The 19,340-nt window shown below is 35.9% G+C and overlaps 2 protein-coding genes across 4 annotated transcripts in view; one reads left to right on the top strand and one right to left on the bottom strand.

The window, feature by feature from the left end:
* The window catches only part of LOC134852124 (neural-cadherin-like), a 55,965-nt gene that overhangs the window by 21,327 nt on the left and 15,298 nt on the right, over positions 1–19,340 (bottom strand). For 2 of the 3 annotated variants that reach the window (XM_063868414.1, XM_063868416.1), the window contains 12 exons: positions 18,342–19,101; positions 17,604–17,817; positions 9,332–9,665; positions 8,713–8,996; positions 6,576–6,721; positions 5,693–6,329; positions 4,749–5,480; positions 4,163–4,316; positions 3,719–3,911; positions 1,025–1,152; positions 439–704; positions 60–77 (listed from right to left, as the gene is read on the bottom strand). In XM_063868414.1, coding sequence (XP_063724484.1) covers positions 60–77; positions 439–704; positions 1,025–1,152; positions 3,719–3,911; positions 4,163–4,316; positions 4,749–5,480; positions 5,693–6,329; positions 6,576–6,721; positions 8,713–8,996; positions 9,332–9,665; positions 17,604–17,817; positions 18,342–19,101 — 3,866 coding nt within the window. The remainder of the gene's footprint in view (positions 1–59; positions 78–438; positions 705–1,024; positions 1,153–3,718; positions 3,912–4,162; positions 4,317–4,748; positions 5,481–5,692; positions 6,330–6,575; positions 6,722–8,712; positions 8,997–9,331; positions 9,666–17,603; positions 17,818–18,341; positions 19,102–19,340) is intronic. The other variant, XM_063868415.1, reaches the window with a different exon arrangement.
* Positions 14,092–17,462, top strand: LOC134852125 (neo-calmodulin-like). The gene is made up of 4 exons (XM_063868417.1): positions 14,092–14,377; positions 16,299–16,470; positions 16,801–16,975; positions 17,215–17,462. Exons 1-4 carry the CDS (start codon positions 14,241–14,243, stop codon positions 17,313–17,315), a joined length of 585 nt encoding a protein of 194 aa, XP_063724487.1. The 5' UTR covers positions 14,092–14,240; the 3' UTR covers positions 17,316–17,462.

Raw genomic sequence — 19,340 nt, 5'->3', positions numbered from 1 at the left:
TGCCATGACAACGCCATCAAAAACATTCATCAAACTTTTTGAATATTTGAACATATTACCTGGATCTCTCGCGCCACCTGAAAACTATCGCTTATTGAAGCCGACATGTACAAAACTTTCAGAATAACAATGCATATATTTGACCATCGCCTTGTAATAAAATTACTAAAATGTTATTCGTAATTTGCACAAAACTCACTGAGTGTTGTCTTCTGAAACCTATCGGGCACTAAAAACACTATATAATCATATCCATTTTCGAAATAAATACTCTAAAAAATGTGATTGATGATCGGTAATCATCTGAATTTATGCAAAATTTATGAAAAATTTCTTTAAAACAAAATAATGGATATTCAGCAACCATCTGAATTTATGCTGAATTTGTCAATATGATACCTTGAATAACTAAAAGCAACGTTGCAATTCAAAACGTACCTCTTGTTTGTTCTCAGCCATGATTCCATACATCTTCGACTGCTGGTAGTAGGGTGACCCATGTGCCGCGAACACAATGTCAATAGTGGGGGGCTCAAATATCTGAGGGTAGACCGGTAAGTTTGAAACAGGAACATCGTTGACGCTGAAGATCTCTACGTAGCGTGCCTGTGTTTTTAAAAGTTTGGCCGCTTCTTCTGAGAATTTGTCTTTGGTGCTTTTTTCGTTGATTTTCGGTTTTGTTACAAACTCTCGCGACGACATACCTGGAACGAAAAATAATGTTATGACATTACGAATAAACTCTAAATATTTACTTTTAGCTCAACTTCAGGAATGGCAATATTTCTGGCCCAAAATTGACACAAATGAGAGAAAATTTTTCAATGCTCGATTTTGATTCTTCTCTCGCCTGACAGATTTTACAAATTCGATTCGAAAAACTAATGAAAATTACATTAATTAATAAATCAGATCAGTTTCACCATTCTATTTTCTATGTCGAAAGAAAACGTATTTTTACTCCATTATTTGTTGTCATTTTCAGTTGAAATAATAATAACTCAGATAAACTTCAAAGTGGTACCTTTAATTCTGAGAGCGAGTGCGTTGTCCATGGCGTCATGCTCCAGCAGTTCCACGTAAACTTCGATACTACTAATTGCAACCGCACTCGGAAACAGGGAGTCCGTCACCCTAACTTTCAGGAAGTACCTACAAAAACGAATTATCTTCTGACAAGCTGGCAACTTCTTTTTTTTCAGATTATCTGCAATTCGCCGAAGCAAAAGATTTATTTCTGAGATGTGGACAGTGATGTCTATGTGAACCAAAAACTCAAATTAGTTCAAACTTGCACTCAAACTTCAATTTATCTGAGTAAAAAAACTATGCGGACGAAAAATTGAATAAAAAATTTCAACTTCTTAAATGCAGGAAGACACTTAAAATTTTGTCTGGATATGTCAACTTCCGGTTTGCAATCACTCATATGCGTTTCAGGGGGGTTTTTGTTTTGTGGTGTTTTTCTATCAAAAAAGCTGGTGAAAAATGTAATATCGAGAAGACATTTCGCGAAATAGCTTGAAGCTGTCAAACATGGACGGTTTTTTTTCAGTTTCGTTGTTAATTTAACAACTCAACAAAGTTATTTAATTGCAGCGAACAGTTTTGATTGATCCAAATTTTGTAGGAAAACACTGAATTTGTGCTTGGGTGCATTTTTTTCCTGACAAATTCCAAAATTTTAGCAAGCCATTTTTGGCGGGAACGTTTATTATCATCTCAAAACTATTGATATGCCTGTCCCGAAGTAAAAATTAAAAAGATCTAACGCCTGCGACCGTTTTGTTCAGACTTTCAAAGAAAAAGAGGCATATAGAACCTATTTATTCAGACCAATTTAACGACGAATAGAGGACATCGAATAAGTGGACCTTCGATGGCCCGATCCTAGAACGTTCTGACTTCTGACCTTCAAGCGAATAATCTTACATTAGGCTAACTACGCTTCGAATCTGCTCGTGTAATACGAAGTAATTTTAATAAGCGAATTATTTAGATGCGTGGCGAACATTGTGCAATCATAATGGTCCCAACATGAATAGAGGCAAGCAAAACTGTCATAGTAATCCCTTATACGATAAATTTTTAGCACTTGAAATTTGGCATTGGCCGTCAAAAATTCGTAATTTATCAACAGTTTTTTAGTAAAAACTGTACGCGATCAGTTATAAGGCAGTCTAAACAATCATGGATTTGCCCTGATATACGAGCAGTAATGTTTGAAAAGTAATGGGGGTTTGAAAATTGACAATTTCGGATAATTAATGCGCTATAAGTTTCGTGATAAGAAAAAACAAGACTGCTCGTATATCAGGGCAAAGCATTGAATGTTCCGACTGCCCCTTAATCCATATCGAATAGTTTTTGGGGAATAATGTTGAAAATCTATAAATTTTTGACAAAATCAAAAATCAAATTTGAGTTGAACGAAATTATTATGACCAATTAGCTGGCATCATTTCAATTTGGAACAATTTCGTTGTGCGGGATAATTCGCCACTCATAAATAATTTGCGTTACGCTATCAGCATTATGAACAAGTTCTTCAAAGTGCGCATAATTTAGTCCAGAACATGGCCGAATTGGTAATTTTCAAACTACCACAACTTTTCAAAAAATGATCGGAAGTAAAGTATCTTTCCACATCTGCACTCAACTATTATTTCGATCGGCGAAAATTGACTGATTAAAAAACCACACCAAGCATAAATATTCCATTTTTTCGAAAGCGGTAATGCATAGCACTGGAAACTGTTTTAAGGCAATCTATTTCATTATGAAAATACGTCATCAGACTCCAAAATATCTTTTTGTAGTTGATATAGCGAGTAGGGTAAAATAAAGAAAGAAAATCGAAATATATTTATTTGTTATGCACTTTTCAATTGTTTAAGCTTAAATTTGTTATCGATTTTAAACGGCAGTTGGAGCATTCCGAACTCTGCCTTGATAGAAAAAGTCGTGTTGTTTGCACTTTCGAAGTAAAGATGGAAATTGTGTGCTTTGTGTAGTTTTTTCTTCAGACTAATTTCGACTTCTTAACTAGCCGTTTTTCAACAGCTGTAACACCATCAGTAGAAAAAAATTTGATCATTTTCTTAGAGGCAAAGTGGTTTGAAAGTTTTGAAATTTGGCAGTTTGGGACAATTAAAGCGCGATCTATGTAAGCGCCATAAGCCGCGATTTAGCCCGTTTCAGAACTTGTTTCAAATTGTTTTCGGGTAAACTTTTTGAAATAAAAAAAAAACATGGCGAGGCGCGCTAATTACATTATCTTTAACTTTAATATAGCTGCCGGGAAAATTTTTCAAAAGCAATGAGAAAAAAACCTAATTTTCTTTTATTTTTGAATTTTATTTATCTTTGTTTTTCAAATTTTATATTTTTTTCAAATCAATTTCTTTCAAAAGCTGCGCCTTGATGCAAGCTCGTTTTTTATACAAACATTTTCAAAACATCACTGCTTTTCAAAACAAAGTCCAGACCAGGCTTTAGACACTTTGTGAGTTAATATAGCTGCCGTTTTTTCATGACATTACTATTTTTTCATAAAATCAGCACATGAGAGTTTTTACAAACGGGTTTCGATTTCTAAAAAAAATCCAAGAATAATGCGTCCGCCTTTCGAAGAAAAAATATTAGACCAAATCAATGTTCGAGCGTTCAATTACGCAAAAAACACACCCTAATTTTAAAAAAATATATATATTCATACCTTCCGGGAGGTGTTCCCTGGGATAGAGTGACAAAGTTTTTAGACAGTGAGAAGTACTGGCGCAGTTGTTTGTCTGTGGTGATCATTTCGTAGGACTGAGTAGTTCTGTTGCAGCAGTCCGGGTCTGTGACCATGACGTCACCAATCTCCCGGTTGAGGATACCAGTCGAGATGTCAACTGTGTTGCCCAGTTCTGAAATGTAAAATGCGAACCTTTATACACCGTGAGGAAGTTAATGAAAAACGAGTTCAGGAAAATGAACTTGATTTAAAATTGAAACTGAAAGCGTTTAAACTTTAAAAAGGGTGATACAAAGATACTTCTAAACACTGAGAATCGAAAATAAACAGGTAGTTTTTGAAATTCCAAAATTAAAAGGTGGTCTCAACATGGCCCAATACTGAATTTGTAAGATATGAAAAAAAAGTATTTAATGGACTCACCTGGCCATACGTATGCGTGTATGTATGTGTTTCCATCTGAGGGCGGGAACTCATTTTCATCCAGGACAGACACGACCAGAGGTCTGATGGCACACATCTGGGGATTGGCACTAGGACTGTCACACAGCTCAAATTCAAGCAGGAAAGAAGGCGTCTGCATTGAACACAAACTTAATTTGATAAGCAGTTAATTATTGAAAGAGTTATTTTCATCGAGCTGTAGAAAATAGTCCCACACGAGACAAAAAAGTCAAAAAAAAATCAAAAAACGAACATAAAACACTCTAATATGAAATATAATCTGAAAAACAAGAAAAAAAACAGGAAAAACAGGATTTTTCGTCCATTTTTAGACACACTTTCTAAAATTAAAAGACTTTCAAGTAGGAAAGGTCAAAAACCGACACGATTGAACTCGAAACAACATTGAGATTTTATCGTTTTTGACAGTAGGAGTGATTTTAATCGGTTATCTCGACCTTCAATCAAGAAATTTTGAGTCTAATCTGATGCCAACGTTACGTAATAATCACCCTTTTCTTATCAGGCAATGGACTTTCGCTAGTCACAAAAATGTTTTTGTTACCTTTTCACGATCAAATGGACGTTTATTTCTCAGCTTCGCCATATTGGTCCCTGGAAACTTCTCCAGCTCAAAATCCGGATTGACAGTGTCTGGATCCGCCCATTCAATGCTTATTGGCTCCCCGTTCCCATCATTGTCATTATCGAAATCAATCGCTTCCAGAATCTGGACCCATGTACCTGGACCTTCGTTTTCCCTAATTTCCGGTTTGTAATTTTCAGCCCAAACTGGAGCATTGTCATTTACATCACGAATAGTCACGACAATTCCGATTGAGCCCTGAAGTCTGGGAAATTCAATATTACTCGGCCTGTCGATTGCCAGCACATTAAAACTATAAACTGCAGTTCGATCCTCGATCGTGACCATTTCTCGGTCGAGCGGGTTTTTCACCATAACTTTACCCACTCTCGGGTTGTTCAAGTCGGGTTCGACTTTAAACCAGTCATGGACGTCCGTTTCCCAGTCGACTTCAAATCGGATATCTTGTTGTCCATCTTCATCTCGATCTGTCGCGTGGACCGTTGCTATTACGTATCCAACTGCGACGTCTTCGTCAACTTCAACGGCCGGAACCGTCGAGGGATCGAAAATAGGAGCGTTGTCGTTGTAGTCCAAAACTGTGACGTCGATTTTGCACTTGGCTGGGATATTGCTGAAGGTGTCGTCCCATACATCAATTGTGAGGTTGTATGTTTTGCGGTCACTTTCATAATCGATGATTCCTCGCTCCTAGAAATATTTATAAAGAATTTTTGCAGAAAAATAAAATCTAGAAATCTTAATTTCAATTTAAAAACTATTCTGGAAAGGAAGACGCATAAACTCATTTGAAGCGTTTTGTTGAAAATTGCACGTCACTTTAAATATTAAACAATTACTTTTTAGAATTTATGAATGAATTTGAAGATCATTCTAGTACAATAGCTCAAAAACTAACTAACCTCTAAACTAGATATCAGCAAGTTGACAACACCTCCCGAAGATGGGTTAGTCACATCAAACACAGTGTTGATATTCCCTTCACTTATCGTTACTTTGTTCATACCATTGACAGCATTTGAATCTTTGTCTTCAACGTTGAAAATAAAAACAGATTGGCCACTAATGGCGCCTTCAGATACCGAAATCGTGTATGATTCTCGTTCGCAAAACGGTGGGTTGTCGTTGACGTCCGAAACTTCGATAAAAGCTACTCCAGTTGCAATCGCTCCGTCTTCATCTTTAGCCTGGACCAGAAGTTCAAACTGGAATCCTCTGTCGCCCTCGCGATCCAGTTCTTGTAGGGTTCGAATTTCGGAAGTTTCCGGATCGATCTCGAATAAGTCTAAAGGACCGTCGATTAACTCGTATGTGATCACGCTGTTTTCGTCCGCGTCTTTAGCAGGCATCGTCATTACAAGAGAAGGCGCCGGTCGGTTCTCGGGAATGGTGCCTCGCTTGTCGGGTAGTATGAAGTAAGGTGCATTGTCGTTGACATCGCGAACTTCTATGGACAGTTCGGCAGAAGCTAATTGGTCTGAGTTTGGCACAACATTGGGCGAGATGTCCTCGGCAAAGACAAGGAGGTTCCAAACCGGCCTGAAACGCTTCTACAACCTCAAATTTGTTTCTTTCGATAAAAACCAGCATATCGACCCTCGAGCCGTCTATTTGGATGTGAAAAATCTCTCTGTGCAGAAAACCACAAAATTAAGCATGTATAGTATGCTTTTATGGTTGAAATCATTCAAATGATCTTGCTTTTATGGTTGAAATCATTCAGATGATCATGCTTTTATGGTTGAAATCATTCAGATGATCAGAGGCGAATCTATTATTACTCACCTTTCCTCTCTGTCCAAATTCTTCCTGATCTTGACAACTCCTGTGACCTCGTTGATTGAAAACTGATCATTGGCCCCATCCCCCTCCAATCTATATCTCACCTCCCCAGGGGGGTTCAAGTACAGATCCTGGTCCACCGCTTGCACCTGTGAACAGTTAAGCAACTGCCAATCAAGGGGTTTTAATTCTGAATACTTTTGATTGGATACTGGCTGACGGTGTATTGTGACTGGTGGAAAATAATGCGTAAATTGGGACCAATCACAATTGAGTAACAAGTAAAGAATAAGGTTGACCTCGTTAAGGGTCAGAATAAATACAATTTGAAAAAATAAATTGGGGAGTTTCATTTTAGAAGCTGATGAAAGAATTTCACTGGGAAGTCTTTTGATGAAAATAAAGAAGTTGCAAGGTTGAAAATATTTCACCAGAGAGGTTCATTCGAACCGTGAATGATTAAGTATCTGAATTGAAAAATATTTCGCAACAGTTGAAAATAATCTAGATTTAGCCGGTAGTTTGAGTAGACACTGAGATGAAGAATTAAACTCAGTTTCATAAACAGGAAGAAAGAAGTTATAACTTAAACCGGTTTCACAATTTGACTGAAAAAGTTGTGACTTGAACTGTTATCACAATGGGGCATCCGCCAATTATCATACTAATATGAACCGAGTATGCCATAAGTTTGAGGCCTTGAGATTTTATTGATAAATTATTTGTTTTTTGCAATTTTTTGCATCTTTAAACTTTGTCATTCTTAACGAATCAGTTTGTAAATCTTTGTTCGAGATAATTTTGAACAAGAATATCTGGTAACAGTTTTTTGTAACTAAGCAATCCGTGATGTAATAATTAATGATAACTCAAATAACGACGGCAAATGGAAAACTGATCGTTTAAAACACACGTTTCATTTTTTTAAATAGTATAACTGGCTGGCTGGAAAAATAATAGCCAAAAATTAGATTTTTAAGTGAAAAACGTTTTTAAATGGATATGGATTCGTTCAACAATTATTTACGACTTTTCAGCCTAAAAGTAAAAAGATAAAGTCACCTCAGTCGTATTAAAAAGTGAGAATTGATTTGTCAAACAGATTGAAGCAAATACTTTTGAAAAAAGCTGCGGCCTTATTTGGTAATCAAATAAAAAGTCTCAGTGAGCAGTAATCTCTGACTTCGTATTTTTAGTTGGTCAGGTACCAGGTTGCTTTAAAGCCTCATAAACAAACGAGAACAGATATACAATCTAAACAAGGATCTCGCTAACAATGCTATTTAATATTTTAGCAATCTAAGATGCTAATCGCCAACGCTATTTTCGTAAACTCATTTATTTCATAAGCAAATGAATTTTTGAAAAAATGCTTTCAAACTTCGAAAAGATTAATATCAACATAACTTAAGCACTAAAAAAAGTAGGTACATCTGCAAAATTGGTTTATTATTGGTAATTTTGAAAACGATTTTGTTAATCCTGATTCTATAACAAATTTTGAGTAAACGGTTAACCAATGAAATAGTTGATGTGAATGATGATTACGGATAAGTTGAGGTCATTCAAAACTCGTAGACCAACCATTTTTTCATTACAAGTATCCTTTCAAAAACGCGAACTGCATAGTTTAAGTACTGAACTCTCGAGTTCTAAACTTAGTTGGGATGAAATGTAAACGTTTGGATAAATTGGCCCAAACCTGTAATGTCCAAAGTCAAGTAATTTTAAACAAACCAAAGTAACCAACTTTTAGTCTGCTTATCAATCAAAGTTCAGAACTGAATAAGAGTGAATAAGGCTAGCTAAACGTCATTCAGCTAAACCATCCCTTCTTATAATAAAATGTACGGCAATTAAAAGTCAGTAACCAATAAATAAGATTTCAATGAAAATTGATCTGAACTTCGAATGAACAAACTCCTGTTTTGTACCACGAAAAAGAACTCTTTAGTCGCATTAAAGCCATACGCAATTTTATAAACTATTCTAAAATAATTTTCGCAAAAATTATAAGTAGCGGCATATCCAATTCAAAATTTTATTCATTTTTCCAACTCCTACTTAGATATTTAAGACATCTTTTGCGAAAAAAAATCCCAAAAAAAATCCCCGCTATTTTCACGTCTTCAGAACGTACCTTGATAATGACGGTTCCAATCGGCGAGTTCTCCACCGCTTCCGCCACATAGAGATCCATATCAAACTTAGGCGCCTCATCATTCTCATCAATCACATTGACCTGTACATAGGCACGGCCAGACAGTTTGCCATCACTCGCCAGAACTGTTAAGTTGTACGACTGCTGTCCGAAATCGTAGTCCAGAGGTCGCACTAGTTTGATGACACCGGAGTCGTGGTTGATTTCAAAAGCCCCACCGATGTTGCCACGCTCAATGCGGTACGTGATTATCTGGTCCAGAACTACATGCCAAAAAATGAATCACGTTCATCATTATCATAAGCAACATAAGTCGTTCTTTGATCAAAGAAAAATCCATTCATAGAAACAACTAATCATAGAAAACACTTTTTCGCACAAAAGTGAAAAAATTAAGAGAGAAAAGAAAAAAATAGCCTCGTTCGCATGATGACCAAAGTATTCAAACCCCAGAAAAGAAGCAATCAAACTGTGAACACATTAAATCTATCCTGAGTATACTATAATTATCTGGTTTTTCACCAGATAAATTATTGGGTTTTGAGATCAAACAATCCAATGCAAAAGACAATTAAGGTAAAGCGGAAAGTTCTAGAACCGTTGTCCTCGTCAGTTGCAGTGACAGTTTTCAGCACCTCCCCTATAGGCGTCGTCTCCTTCACATTCACATAGTAGACATCCTGATCGAACTTCGGCGGATGATCGTTCACATCTATGATCGTAATAGCCACATACACACTGTTCACATTGGGTCCCTGTGTGCCTGGATTGGAGCTGGGCGCCTGGTCTTTGGCCTGGACGTTGAGATGGATGGAGCTCCTAGGAGGATCCATGGTGCGTAGAGATTTCTGCAGAGTGACAATTCCCGAGACTTCATCGATTGCAAAGTAGGAGGCACTGGAGGAGCTGCTTGAGGGGATCGAGTATGAAACCTGAAACATTTAAAAACATATGTATTGAAGTTCCAAGAGAGAAATGAAGAGTAATATTAAATCAGTTTTGATACAACACAGCCAACTGACAGTTGGAAAAGAATAATGAACGCAAGAAAACTGAAAAAAAACTAACATGTTTTTTCAAAAACCTTCAACTTTTGAACTTCGAAGAAAAAAATAGATAACTTTAAAGCTGTTTGAATCTGTAGAACACTTTATGAGGGATACTTTTTTGTGAAAATTAACCCAATTTCAGGCAACTGGATCAATAAGTAAAACTTTTATTTCGCTTAGAAATCTGATAATGAATTTCAATTTTCGAAATTAGAAGTCGATCACGTTTTTCGTGACTTTTACAATTTTGCTGTTCGATAGTTTCTGCTTTCCTTTTAACAATATAAATGCACTGAACTTAAAAAGAATCCGCGAAAAATCAAAGTTGTCAAAATTTAAGACCTTTCCTGAAAAAAAAACAAAATTGAAATCACCAAGACCTATTATACAAGAGTACTCATTAGGTTCATAACTCATAAAAGTATAACTACAGCAGTACTTTATGATTTAAAAATATTAGTAAGAAAAAATTGAAATTTCCTGTCCGTATTGCGGGTTTTTAGCCGCCAAACGATAAATACACACGACAATCCGAAATATACCTTTAGTGGAATGGGAAAAAATCAATTCGTAAAAAGTACAGGGACTGGCTTCAGCAATTTTTATGAGTTAATATAACGGCTAGTACAAGAGACGGATTTAAAGTAGTTTTGAATCATTTAAGTTAGCCGACTGCTGTGCAAATTATACAGAATAACCCCATGAAGCTAATTTACAAAGATATTTTTTAAAGAGCTTTGCAATTTTGATGTCCAAATTTACAGTTATTTTTTTCTAGAAAGCAACTTAATTAATCAGGTAAATTACTCGGGAAAACGGCAAAAACGGAAAAAGGTTTGAAAATACAGAAAAAAGCCTTGAAAGAAAAGCAATTTAAAGTTTAACAACAAAGCCGGCTGCTGAGCAAGTAACCTAATAATGTGCGACCACTTTGATCGAAGAAAATAATTTCGAACAATGGAAAAAAATTCCTTAAAAAAAGGAGAAGTAAAATAAAACTTTTTTGTCGAAGCGAGAAAAAAAGCAAGAGAGACCGGTATTTATAGATATAACGTTAAAATTTGGCGTTGACACTCCACTAGAATTAAAGCTGGGGAAATAAAAAAAAATCGTCTAATTCAGTCTGAAAACCATAAAAATCAAAACAATCTGGGGAGCTCAAAAAGTTTTTCTTGCCACTGAGGCAACTTTTTGAAAAGTTTTTAATGGAATCCCAATTACAAGCAACCGCGCTTTAATATGATATCCCACTTAACCCTGGACAAGCTTTACTTGGGGTAGTTTATGTCGGCTAGAAAAAACGTTAAAAACCGACGCTAATCCCTAGTTCTATTCAACTCTTCGAGATTGGTCGGAACAAAAAACACTGAAAAAGTTTTGTACGGCAAATGTGGTGACCAATTAGCTTGCCCCAATTCAATTTGGAAAAACTATTTGAGCGTTTTAAGTTTTGAATAAACTAGCCGCGCTCAAACAAGTTGCTTTTACGCATTTAACATCAAAAACAAGTGCATAAAACTGCACCTAAATTAGTCCAATTGACTGACAATTTGCACTTTTTCAGACCTTTAAAAATTGACGAAAAAAGATCGCATAATATAAAAAAAGTTTTTCTTTTCATTTGAATACAGAGTAAAGCATCGGGCATGTGAAAAGTACCAAAGATGACAAAAATCTACGCATTTCTCACCAGGTTTCCAGGAACACAAAGAGAAAGCAACAATTTCATTCGCTTTCAAGGCACTAAAAATACTTAAAAAACGCCAGCTTTTTTCTAAAAATAATACTTTTCTAGACGCAAAACATTTAATTTAGCGAGGAAGGATAAAAACAATTCAGAAAACTGTGAAATCTAGTAACAAAATTTGACCAAATGTTTTGAACCAATCACAAAGAGCTCAATCACGAAAAAAATATGAAAAGGCCTAACCAGCGCGCAACCATTTGCTAACTTATTAGAAAAAAGAGAACCACCTTTGACTTAACGAGATGATTAAAATATCACACGTTCCAAAGTTTTTCGAAGATAACTGAGATAACTCAAAATTAGCATCACTTAAACTTTTTTTTGCCAACTACTTCATCACAAAATAGGGTAAATTAAAAGAACCGTCGTTGGAAAATCTGTTATAACACTCGGTGAAGTTGTAACATCTTATTGAAAATACAAACTGAAAACTATTCGAGAGAATATTCAACACTAAAAATGAAAAACAAAACAAGAAATGATATACTGAAACCAGAAGGGTAAATTATCAATCAAAATTTTAAAAAAAACGGGCACTTAAATATAGACATGCTCAAATTTGTCTGTTCAATGACGAAGTTAAAGATTTAGAGATGACCACCAATTTCAGTCATTTTATGAACAAAGTTATCAACAGGAAAAAAATACCAGTACCGGATTCACTACCCTTGCTTAGAAACAAATTGATCACAATTTTCCATAAAATTTTTGATACCAAAATTGATTTTTTTCTCTTTGTACCGGCCATTTCACGTGTTTTCTCTTTTTGTTCCGGATTTTGAATAATTTGAAGCACGGAGTCAGATCTGGCTTTGTATTAAAGCCTTGTTGGTAGAGATTTGGATAACAAGAAGAATTTGAAAAAATGTCTCGGATTCGAGCGTGAAAAACTAGTCAGAATTTTTGGCAATTAAGACCAAAATCAAAGCACTTTTCAGTCCAATTTGTTGAGCTGAAACAAATAGGACTGATTTTTCATCTAATTTGTTTTAATAGTTATATAATTTATTTAACTAGTTCTCGAAGTTGTTAATAGAGCCCGATCCCCTCTCTCCTCAAAAAAACTTAAGAAAAATGTATCTTTTATTTAGAGACAGCAACCGAATGAGGGGGAAAGTGAACACTCCCATTTCCATGGATTCAAACCCCTTGCCACCGTGGGTCCCCTTGTTCGTTATTTCATTCGGCATCCATCATCCGTCAACCAACCAAAAATATTGTCTAAATATTGTTTCGTGGGGCAAGCGCGGCAAGCGGGGCAAGCGCGTGGTTTTTTACTCATTTTGACGATCGAAACAACTTTTTGCCTCGGATGAAGTTCAATTTGACACAAAGATGTCAAAACGAACAATTTGTCGCGTTAAATTAGCATTTTGACAAAAAAATTTTTAGCAGCACCGAAGCAATCAATACTTGGGTTAACGGCCGTTAAACAGAAGAAAAAAAAATGAAACTCGAAGTTTTTATGCCAACTCCCCCCCCACTCTAAAACATACAAAAAAAATCTCATGTCGCTCGTCAAACGACCCATTGTGAGGCAACTAAGCCGTTATAACATAAGCACATAAGCAGAACGCATTTAAGCCATGGAAACTTCAAATGTGAAAACAAAATAAGAAAAGAAACTTTACACAATCCTAGATATCAATTACCTGCACCAAAAGAAATGTGACAAATATCAATTTGTAATAGTAAAACAAAATAGCTGAGTTTTCCACTAAAATGCATACTGAGGGATCTACGCCGACAAAAAAATAACACGGTCGTCCAGAAATTGGACTTTCAGAGAGAAGTTAAATTTCCAGTTCAAAAATTACAGGTATTAACACCAGAAGCTTTGAATGAGCGCTACCTCTGCGCCAAATGAACAGAATCAAAAATGGGATTTGAATTTTTCATGATTAAGTTATAATGCGCAAGTGTTTATAGGCGAATTTTGTAAACAACGTTTGTCGCCGAAAAAATAGTACCCGATTGAATATCCTTGCTTACCGCAAAAAAAAACATTTCATTTATTAAATTCGCTCTGACTCGCTTTGATGTCTTTTTGGTTGGTAAAATTGATCTTGCAGAACATGCAAAGAAAACCGAGACCGACACTTTGAAAAAAAAAAGAAATAATTATTTGAATTAATTTATATAAAGAAAAGATATTTAAAAGAAATAGACTTAGTTGTTAATCCAAAAACTTGTACTAATGCATCGAAACTTAAAAGCAATTGACAATTGTTTGGCTACTAAAAAAAAAGATTAATGCATTGAACAACAAAAAAACAATTGCCAATTGTTGGGCTACTAAAAATAAGATTCTGATCTGTTTTTAGAAAAGCCATGTGGTCAATTTTTCTTTAATTTTTCTGAAATACAAAAAATAAATTTTCATCAAATAGGAATTGAAGCATAAAAACGAAACTAGAGAAAACTAAAGGATACTTAAAAAATGAATGGTGAATCTTGACATTGGTTTGAGACAGTGCAAATCTTTTTTTTTGCTGGTTATACTTTGAGCGACCACCATCGATTCAATACAGCCACGAGAAAACAAGACCTGTTGTAAACATACAAAAGAGAATACTTGAAAAACGAAGCGTTAAGTGTAAGTCCGTACAAACTGTCTTTAAGAGCCATGTAGATTATAGTATTCATTGTTGTTTACAGATTGTTAAATTTTTATTGGTTTACTGGTTTACTTGGTCGTTTTGTCACTCGATATGTCTTCGGAGGAGGGTGAAGATAAAAAGAGTTCACAAGGGGACGAAGAAGAAAAAGAGGAAAAGGAAGAAGCAGATGATGATGAAGAAGAAGAAGAGGAAGAAGAAGAGTCGATAATTGCTCATCTCAACCTCAGGTTCAATTTTCGAACACATGCTCTGGTAATAATCAAGTCAGCCAATGTTTTGAAAACAGCTATTCAAGCAAAATGAATTTTAAAATATCTCTCAAAAAAACTTCAACAAAAGTACGAATTTTCCAATTGAGGGTAAAAAAGACGAATTTTTAGGTTTTCAGCCAGGAATAGAAAATTATCAACCGATGTTGTTTTCAACCTCCCCTTTATCAAAAATTTCTGGAAAAACTATCAGCTGTTTCAAAAAAGTTTTTCGCTTTTTCTTCTATTACCTACAGGCAGTAGTATTTTAACGTTAAGCTAAGGCTTACACTAAAAGAATGTTGATTCTTTTATTTAGATTTTGGTTGCTGCCATTATGTCACAAAATGACTGAAAATAACTGTATAGCAGGGTGGTTTCTTTGGTGTCCTACTCTTTTTTAACCCCACGTTAATTCAACCCTATTTTCGCCCCTCTTCCTAATTTATCACCCCGTAAAAAGATAACCCCACTAGATTTTAACCCATTAAATAATTTATTTCAAATCCCTTTTTCAACCATAGTATTTTTGCAATTATGTCAATAAATGGAGACCAGATGAGCTGTTCTTAATTCATTCGATGCATTTAGCCAATCAAAAGTAATTGCAATTTGATCAACTATAGAAGTAATTTTTCATTCACAAGTTTAAAACAGAGATAACTTAGATGGTGCTAATTGAAGGCAATATTAAACATTTGTGTAAAATTGACACCAAATTATACTTGAGAAACCGTTGAGCTATATTGTTTGATATTATTAACGTCCTTTCATATTATTTTATCTTCCCAAGACAAACAAATAAAGTGTCAAAGGGTCACAAGTACTATCTTACACTCAAGAACAAAACAACTAACAAATGAAAATGCTCAAAGAATCAAATCCATAAAAGCCGAGCGACAGCAATTACGGAAAGCAAAATTCATGTACATAACCATGATTTAGTTCGAAAACTTAATTTGAACTGCTCAACAAAAGCACAAGCAACGAGATCAGGAATTACCAGTCTGTCCACCAACCAGGAACTTCAATATATCCAAACAATTGACACTGGAAAAAATGAGTACGAGAGTTTTTTTCATTCGATGACCCTGAAACGCTACGTGTGCTAGAAAAATCAAAGTTTTGGTTGGCTGACTGCACTTTTAAAGTCAACCCCAAAATATTATCAATTTAACTCTGTGAATGGTGGTCTATCAGGAAAAGTCTCTGCCTGCAAATATGCGCTCTTGTCAAATAATACAGAAAAAATCACCACCGTTTCTTAGAAGCCCTTAAAACACTAACCCCTGACTTTAAACTCGAAAACACTTTGATGGATTTTGTTTTTTTTGCTCAATTCTCAATTAAGTGCCTTAAGGAAAATTTGCGAGGGGCTCAAATATAGTACTGTAATTATTGATATATGGAAATAAGGTTATAATTACACAAAAAACAGATATCCTTGTTGTTTCTACTGCCTCAGGAAGTAGAAAGGAACTATGGCATAGCTTTTCCAACGCATTTTGTTTATCTCAAAAAAAAACTCCAAAGAAACCAGGGAGACAGGTGTTGTATCATATTTAGGCCTTTCAGCCATGATTTGATTAAGAAAAACTGGTCTGTATTTTCAGTTTTTCGGAGTAAAAAGTATTACGAGAATTTATTTCATTTAATTTAGCTATTACTACCTCTGAATTAGCGGCTTTCTATCTAATCAATAGACTTTAACCGAAAAAAATAATACATAAAATTGATTTACAAATTTTTTGAATATTTTATTTCGATTTTTTTGTAGTCGGAGCATTCTGTGCTACTTGCACACCAACCGGCCATCCTCATTTCGATTTGGTAAATAGAAAATAGATAATGTTTTAAAAAGAGCGTTTTGTATTCAAAAAAATGACTCGTTTTGCTTCAGCGAGGACGTGCTCGACGAGTACCGTGAGGCGTTCGCTGTGTTTGACAAGGAAGGAGAGGGAGTCATCACTCGGAAGATCCTCACGAGCACTATGCAGAGTCTGGGACAGAACCCTACGGAGGCAGAGATACAGGACATGATCAAAGATGTCGACGTGGACGGGAACGGAGAGGTTAGGGTTCGAGCCCCATTGGGGCAACTATACAATTTCACTAACTCTGAAGTATTCAAGAGAATTTCTAGAAGACATTCAAACCATAAGAGTTCTTTTTTGCACTGTATCAAATGGAAGATGAAATAAGTCATAAGCCCACCGAGCTCACGTTTCAATTTATGTTCAAAAAATCTGATTTGTTGATGAACAAAGCAACCGCAAAGTTTAACTGGACAGGGTTTCAAGCTAAAACTTTGAGCCTATTGCAATCAAAGTCGGTGCTCGTGCTCCAATATCATTTTAAAAAGATACTATAAAAAAGTCGCAATCTCGTAATCTTCATTTCAGGTGGATTTTGAGGAGTTTGTATTGATGTTGCACAAAAGAATGACTCAACAAATCGATCCTAAAGAAGAGCTGAAGGATATGTTTGACGTTCTAGACCGAGACAGTAATGGACTCGTGAGCAAGCATGAGTTGAAACACATGATGGCTCAGTTGGGCGTGCCCCTCACAGACAAAGGTACATACGTATGGTAGATGGGTCCCTAACATATTGAGTGGCTTCTACAAAAGTCGATGACAAAAATCTGATTGAGGTTTTCTTACTAAGATAGTATACGCTAAAAAAAACTCAGATATAGTAATTCATCGTGAATTAATCTATTAGGCCCGTTTTCCCACGTTTAATTTTGAACGATCAATTTCTCAAAATGAGACGTTTGTAGGAATCCATCTATCATACTTGTAACTTGGCTACAGATGCAGATGAACTGATGGATGAGATCGACGATGACAAGGATGGATATATGTCTCTGGATGATTTCATGAACTATATGAAGTCAAGAGGACATCTTGATTAATAAGTGAAAGTTTCACCAAATTTATGTTGTAGTGATAACCAAACAAACATTTATATTAAAATTATTTTAAATCTAAATTTGTGCTTTATATGACACTGTAGGCAACAAGACGATGATGTAATTTTGAATGTTAGATATTTCGCCGAATCTATTCTTTTCTTTTTATACAAAATCAAATGAAATTTCAAGTAAGAAAAAAGGCTCAATTCAGCTAAAACCTTTCTCGCTTGCTTAGAGTACGCATACTTATCACTAGGTCCATGCCCTCCCCTTTGCTTCATCACCTACCTCCCCTCCTAGTCCCAAATCCTTGTCTTCTGCCCTGACAGTGGCCACGTAAGTGCCGGGTGAGTCGTCCTCCTTCACAGACCCGTAGAAGGTCTCGTCTGGGGTGACGAACTCGGGCACTTCGTCATTCTTGTCTCCCACTTCTATCGTCACGTGTAAGAGAGTGTAGATGTTCTGGTTGGAGGCCAAGGCTGCTTTCACAGTCAAGTAGTAGCTGAAGTCATATGAATGTTATTGTAATCATGAAAAACATTGTTACATGATCATCAGCAATAATATGGCCAATATGGAAACGAAATAGCTATGTTGGTGATCACAAAAACAGTTAATTCTTTTAGAAAATAGTTCAATAGAACGAAACTTCATACTTTTTGATCCAGCAGGTCAATTATATATCAGTTTTTCAATATTCTTAGAGTACATGATTTCTCAAAGATTTACTACTACAACATGAAAACGCTTAAAAAAAAACTGGACGTTCGACAATTCATTTTGCTAACATCTAGCCACAAACTTTTGCTACGACGAAAAAAAATGTGCGCCAATTTCAGCAAAATGAAAGCCAAGCATCCGGTTTGTTACATAATTTCATGCTTTTTTAGCTATGATTTACTTGGAATAGCTCAATTGGCAAATTGCTGGGCACGTTCAAATCGATGATGCTGTAACGCTTTAATACCAGTTGCGCCATAAGGCCAACTTTTTTTTAAATCTCAGCTTTCTCAAAACGAGGCTAACCTTTTTATTTTCTCGTAGTCGATCGGCTTAACCACATACAGTTTACTCTGATCATCGGCAGTTGCAGGAATTGCAAACGTCTTGTCACTATTCGTCTCGAGTGTAGTTCCCGTTTGCAAAGTAATCAACACAGTCTCAAAATTATCTGCTCTTGCCTGGAACAACCCAATTTCTTTTCCCCTGGCTGTTCCTATAGGGTGATTCTCAGACACCGAGATATTCGTATCCGAAATTGTAAATCTCGGGGGCTTAATGTCAGAGTTAGCCAAAACTTTGATCACGACAGAAGTATTAGTGCTTCGAGGTGGTTGTCCTCGATCCGTCGCCGTTACAATTAAATCAAACTTAGTGTCTATTCGAATATCGGCGAGTTTACGACTGTTAACTGAAATATCACCGGTAATGCGATCAATCTGGAAATTTCCGCTTCGTCTCGGGTCTACTAGAGTGTAGAAAACTTCGCCGTTTTCGTTCAAATCGTTGTCGTATGCAACTACCCGAATGATCGGTTCGCCTACTTTTTTCACACTCGGTATATCCACTTCGTAATTGGAACTCGCGAAGATTGGTTTTTTATCGTTGGCGTCGATTATTTGGACAGTGATTGTGCAGACTCCGACATTTAAGTTCATGGGAAGCAAAGTGTCGTCTTGGGGGGAGTAGGTATCGGTGGCATTGATGGTGAGTGTTCGGAAGTCCCCGTCATCTCTTGATACCTTTCGAAGCAGGATCACTTCTCCGATCATTCTCACTTTGCTTTCTGAAGCAATATTAAATATCCTTGTATATAATTGTTACAAAACATGCAAGTTCATTGTGAGTACAGCTTTTGCCGACACTTCGAAAAATTCTCTGGAGAGTCGGAAAGCTTCTGTATTAACGAGAAAACACCATTTTTTATTATTGAAAGTAAATCTGTAAACTACTTTGCCAGAATTCATTTCTGTAAAAATTGCAAATACCGTTGCACAGAATTTGACTTCATTAACTGTACAGACA

This window comes from Symsagittifera roscoffensis, chromosome 7, assembly GCF_963678635.1.
Source record: "Symsagittifera roscoffensis chromosome 7, txSymRosc1.1, whole genome shotgun sequence".
Taxonomy (NCBI): Eukaryota; Metazoa; Xenacoelomorpha; order Acoela; family Convolutidae; genus Symsagittifera; species Symsagittifera roscoffensis.
This window is presented reverse-complemented; position numbering and strand designations above follow the sequence as displayed.

Excerpts from the sequence above, each read along its gene's own strand:
- LOC134852125 (XM_063868417.1), top strand. The coding sequence starts at position 14,241 with ATGTCTTCGGAGGAGGGTGAAGATAAAAAGAGTTCACAAGGGGACGAA. Across the intron at positions 16,471-16,800 it reads ACGTGGACGGGAACGGAGAG|GTGGATTTTGAGGAGTTTGT; the intron begins GTTAGGGTTCGA and ends TCTTCATTTCAG. Across the intron at positions 16,976-17,214 it reads CGTGCCCCTCACAGACAAAG|ATGCAGATGAACTGATGGAT; the intron begins GTACATACGTAT and ends ACTTGGCTACAG.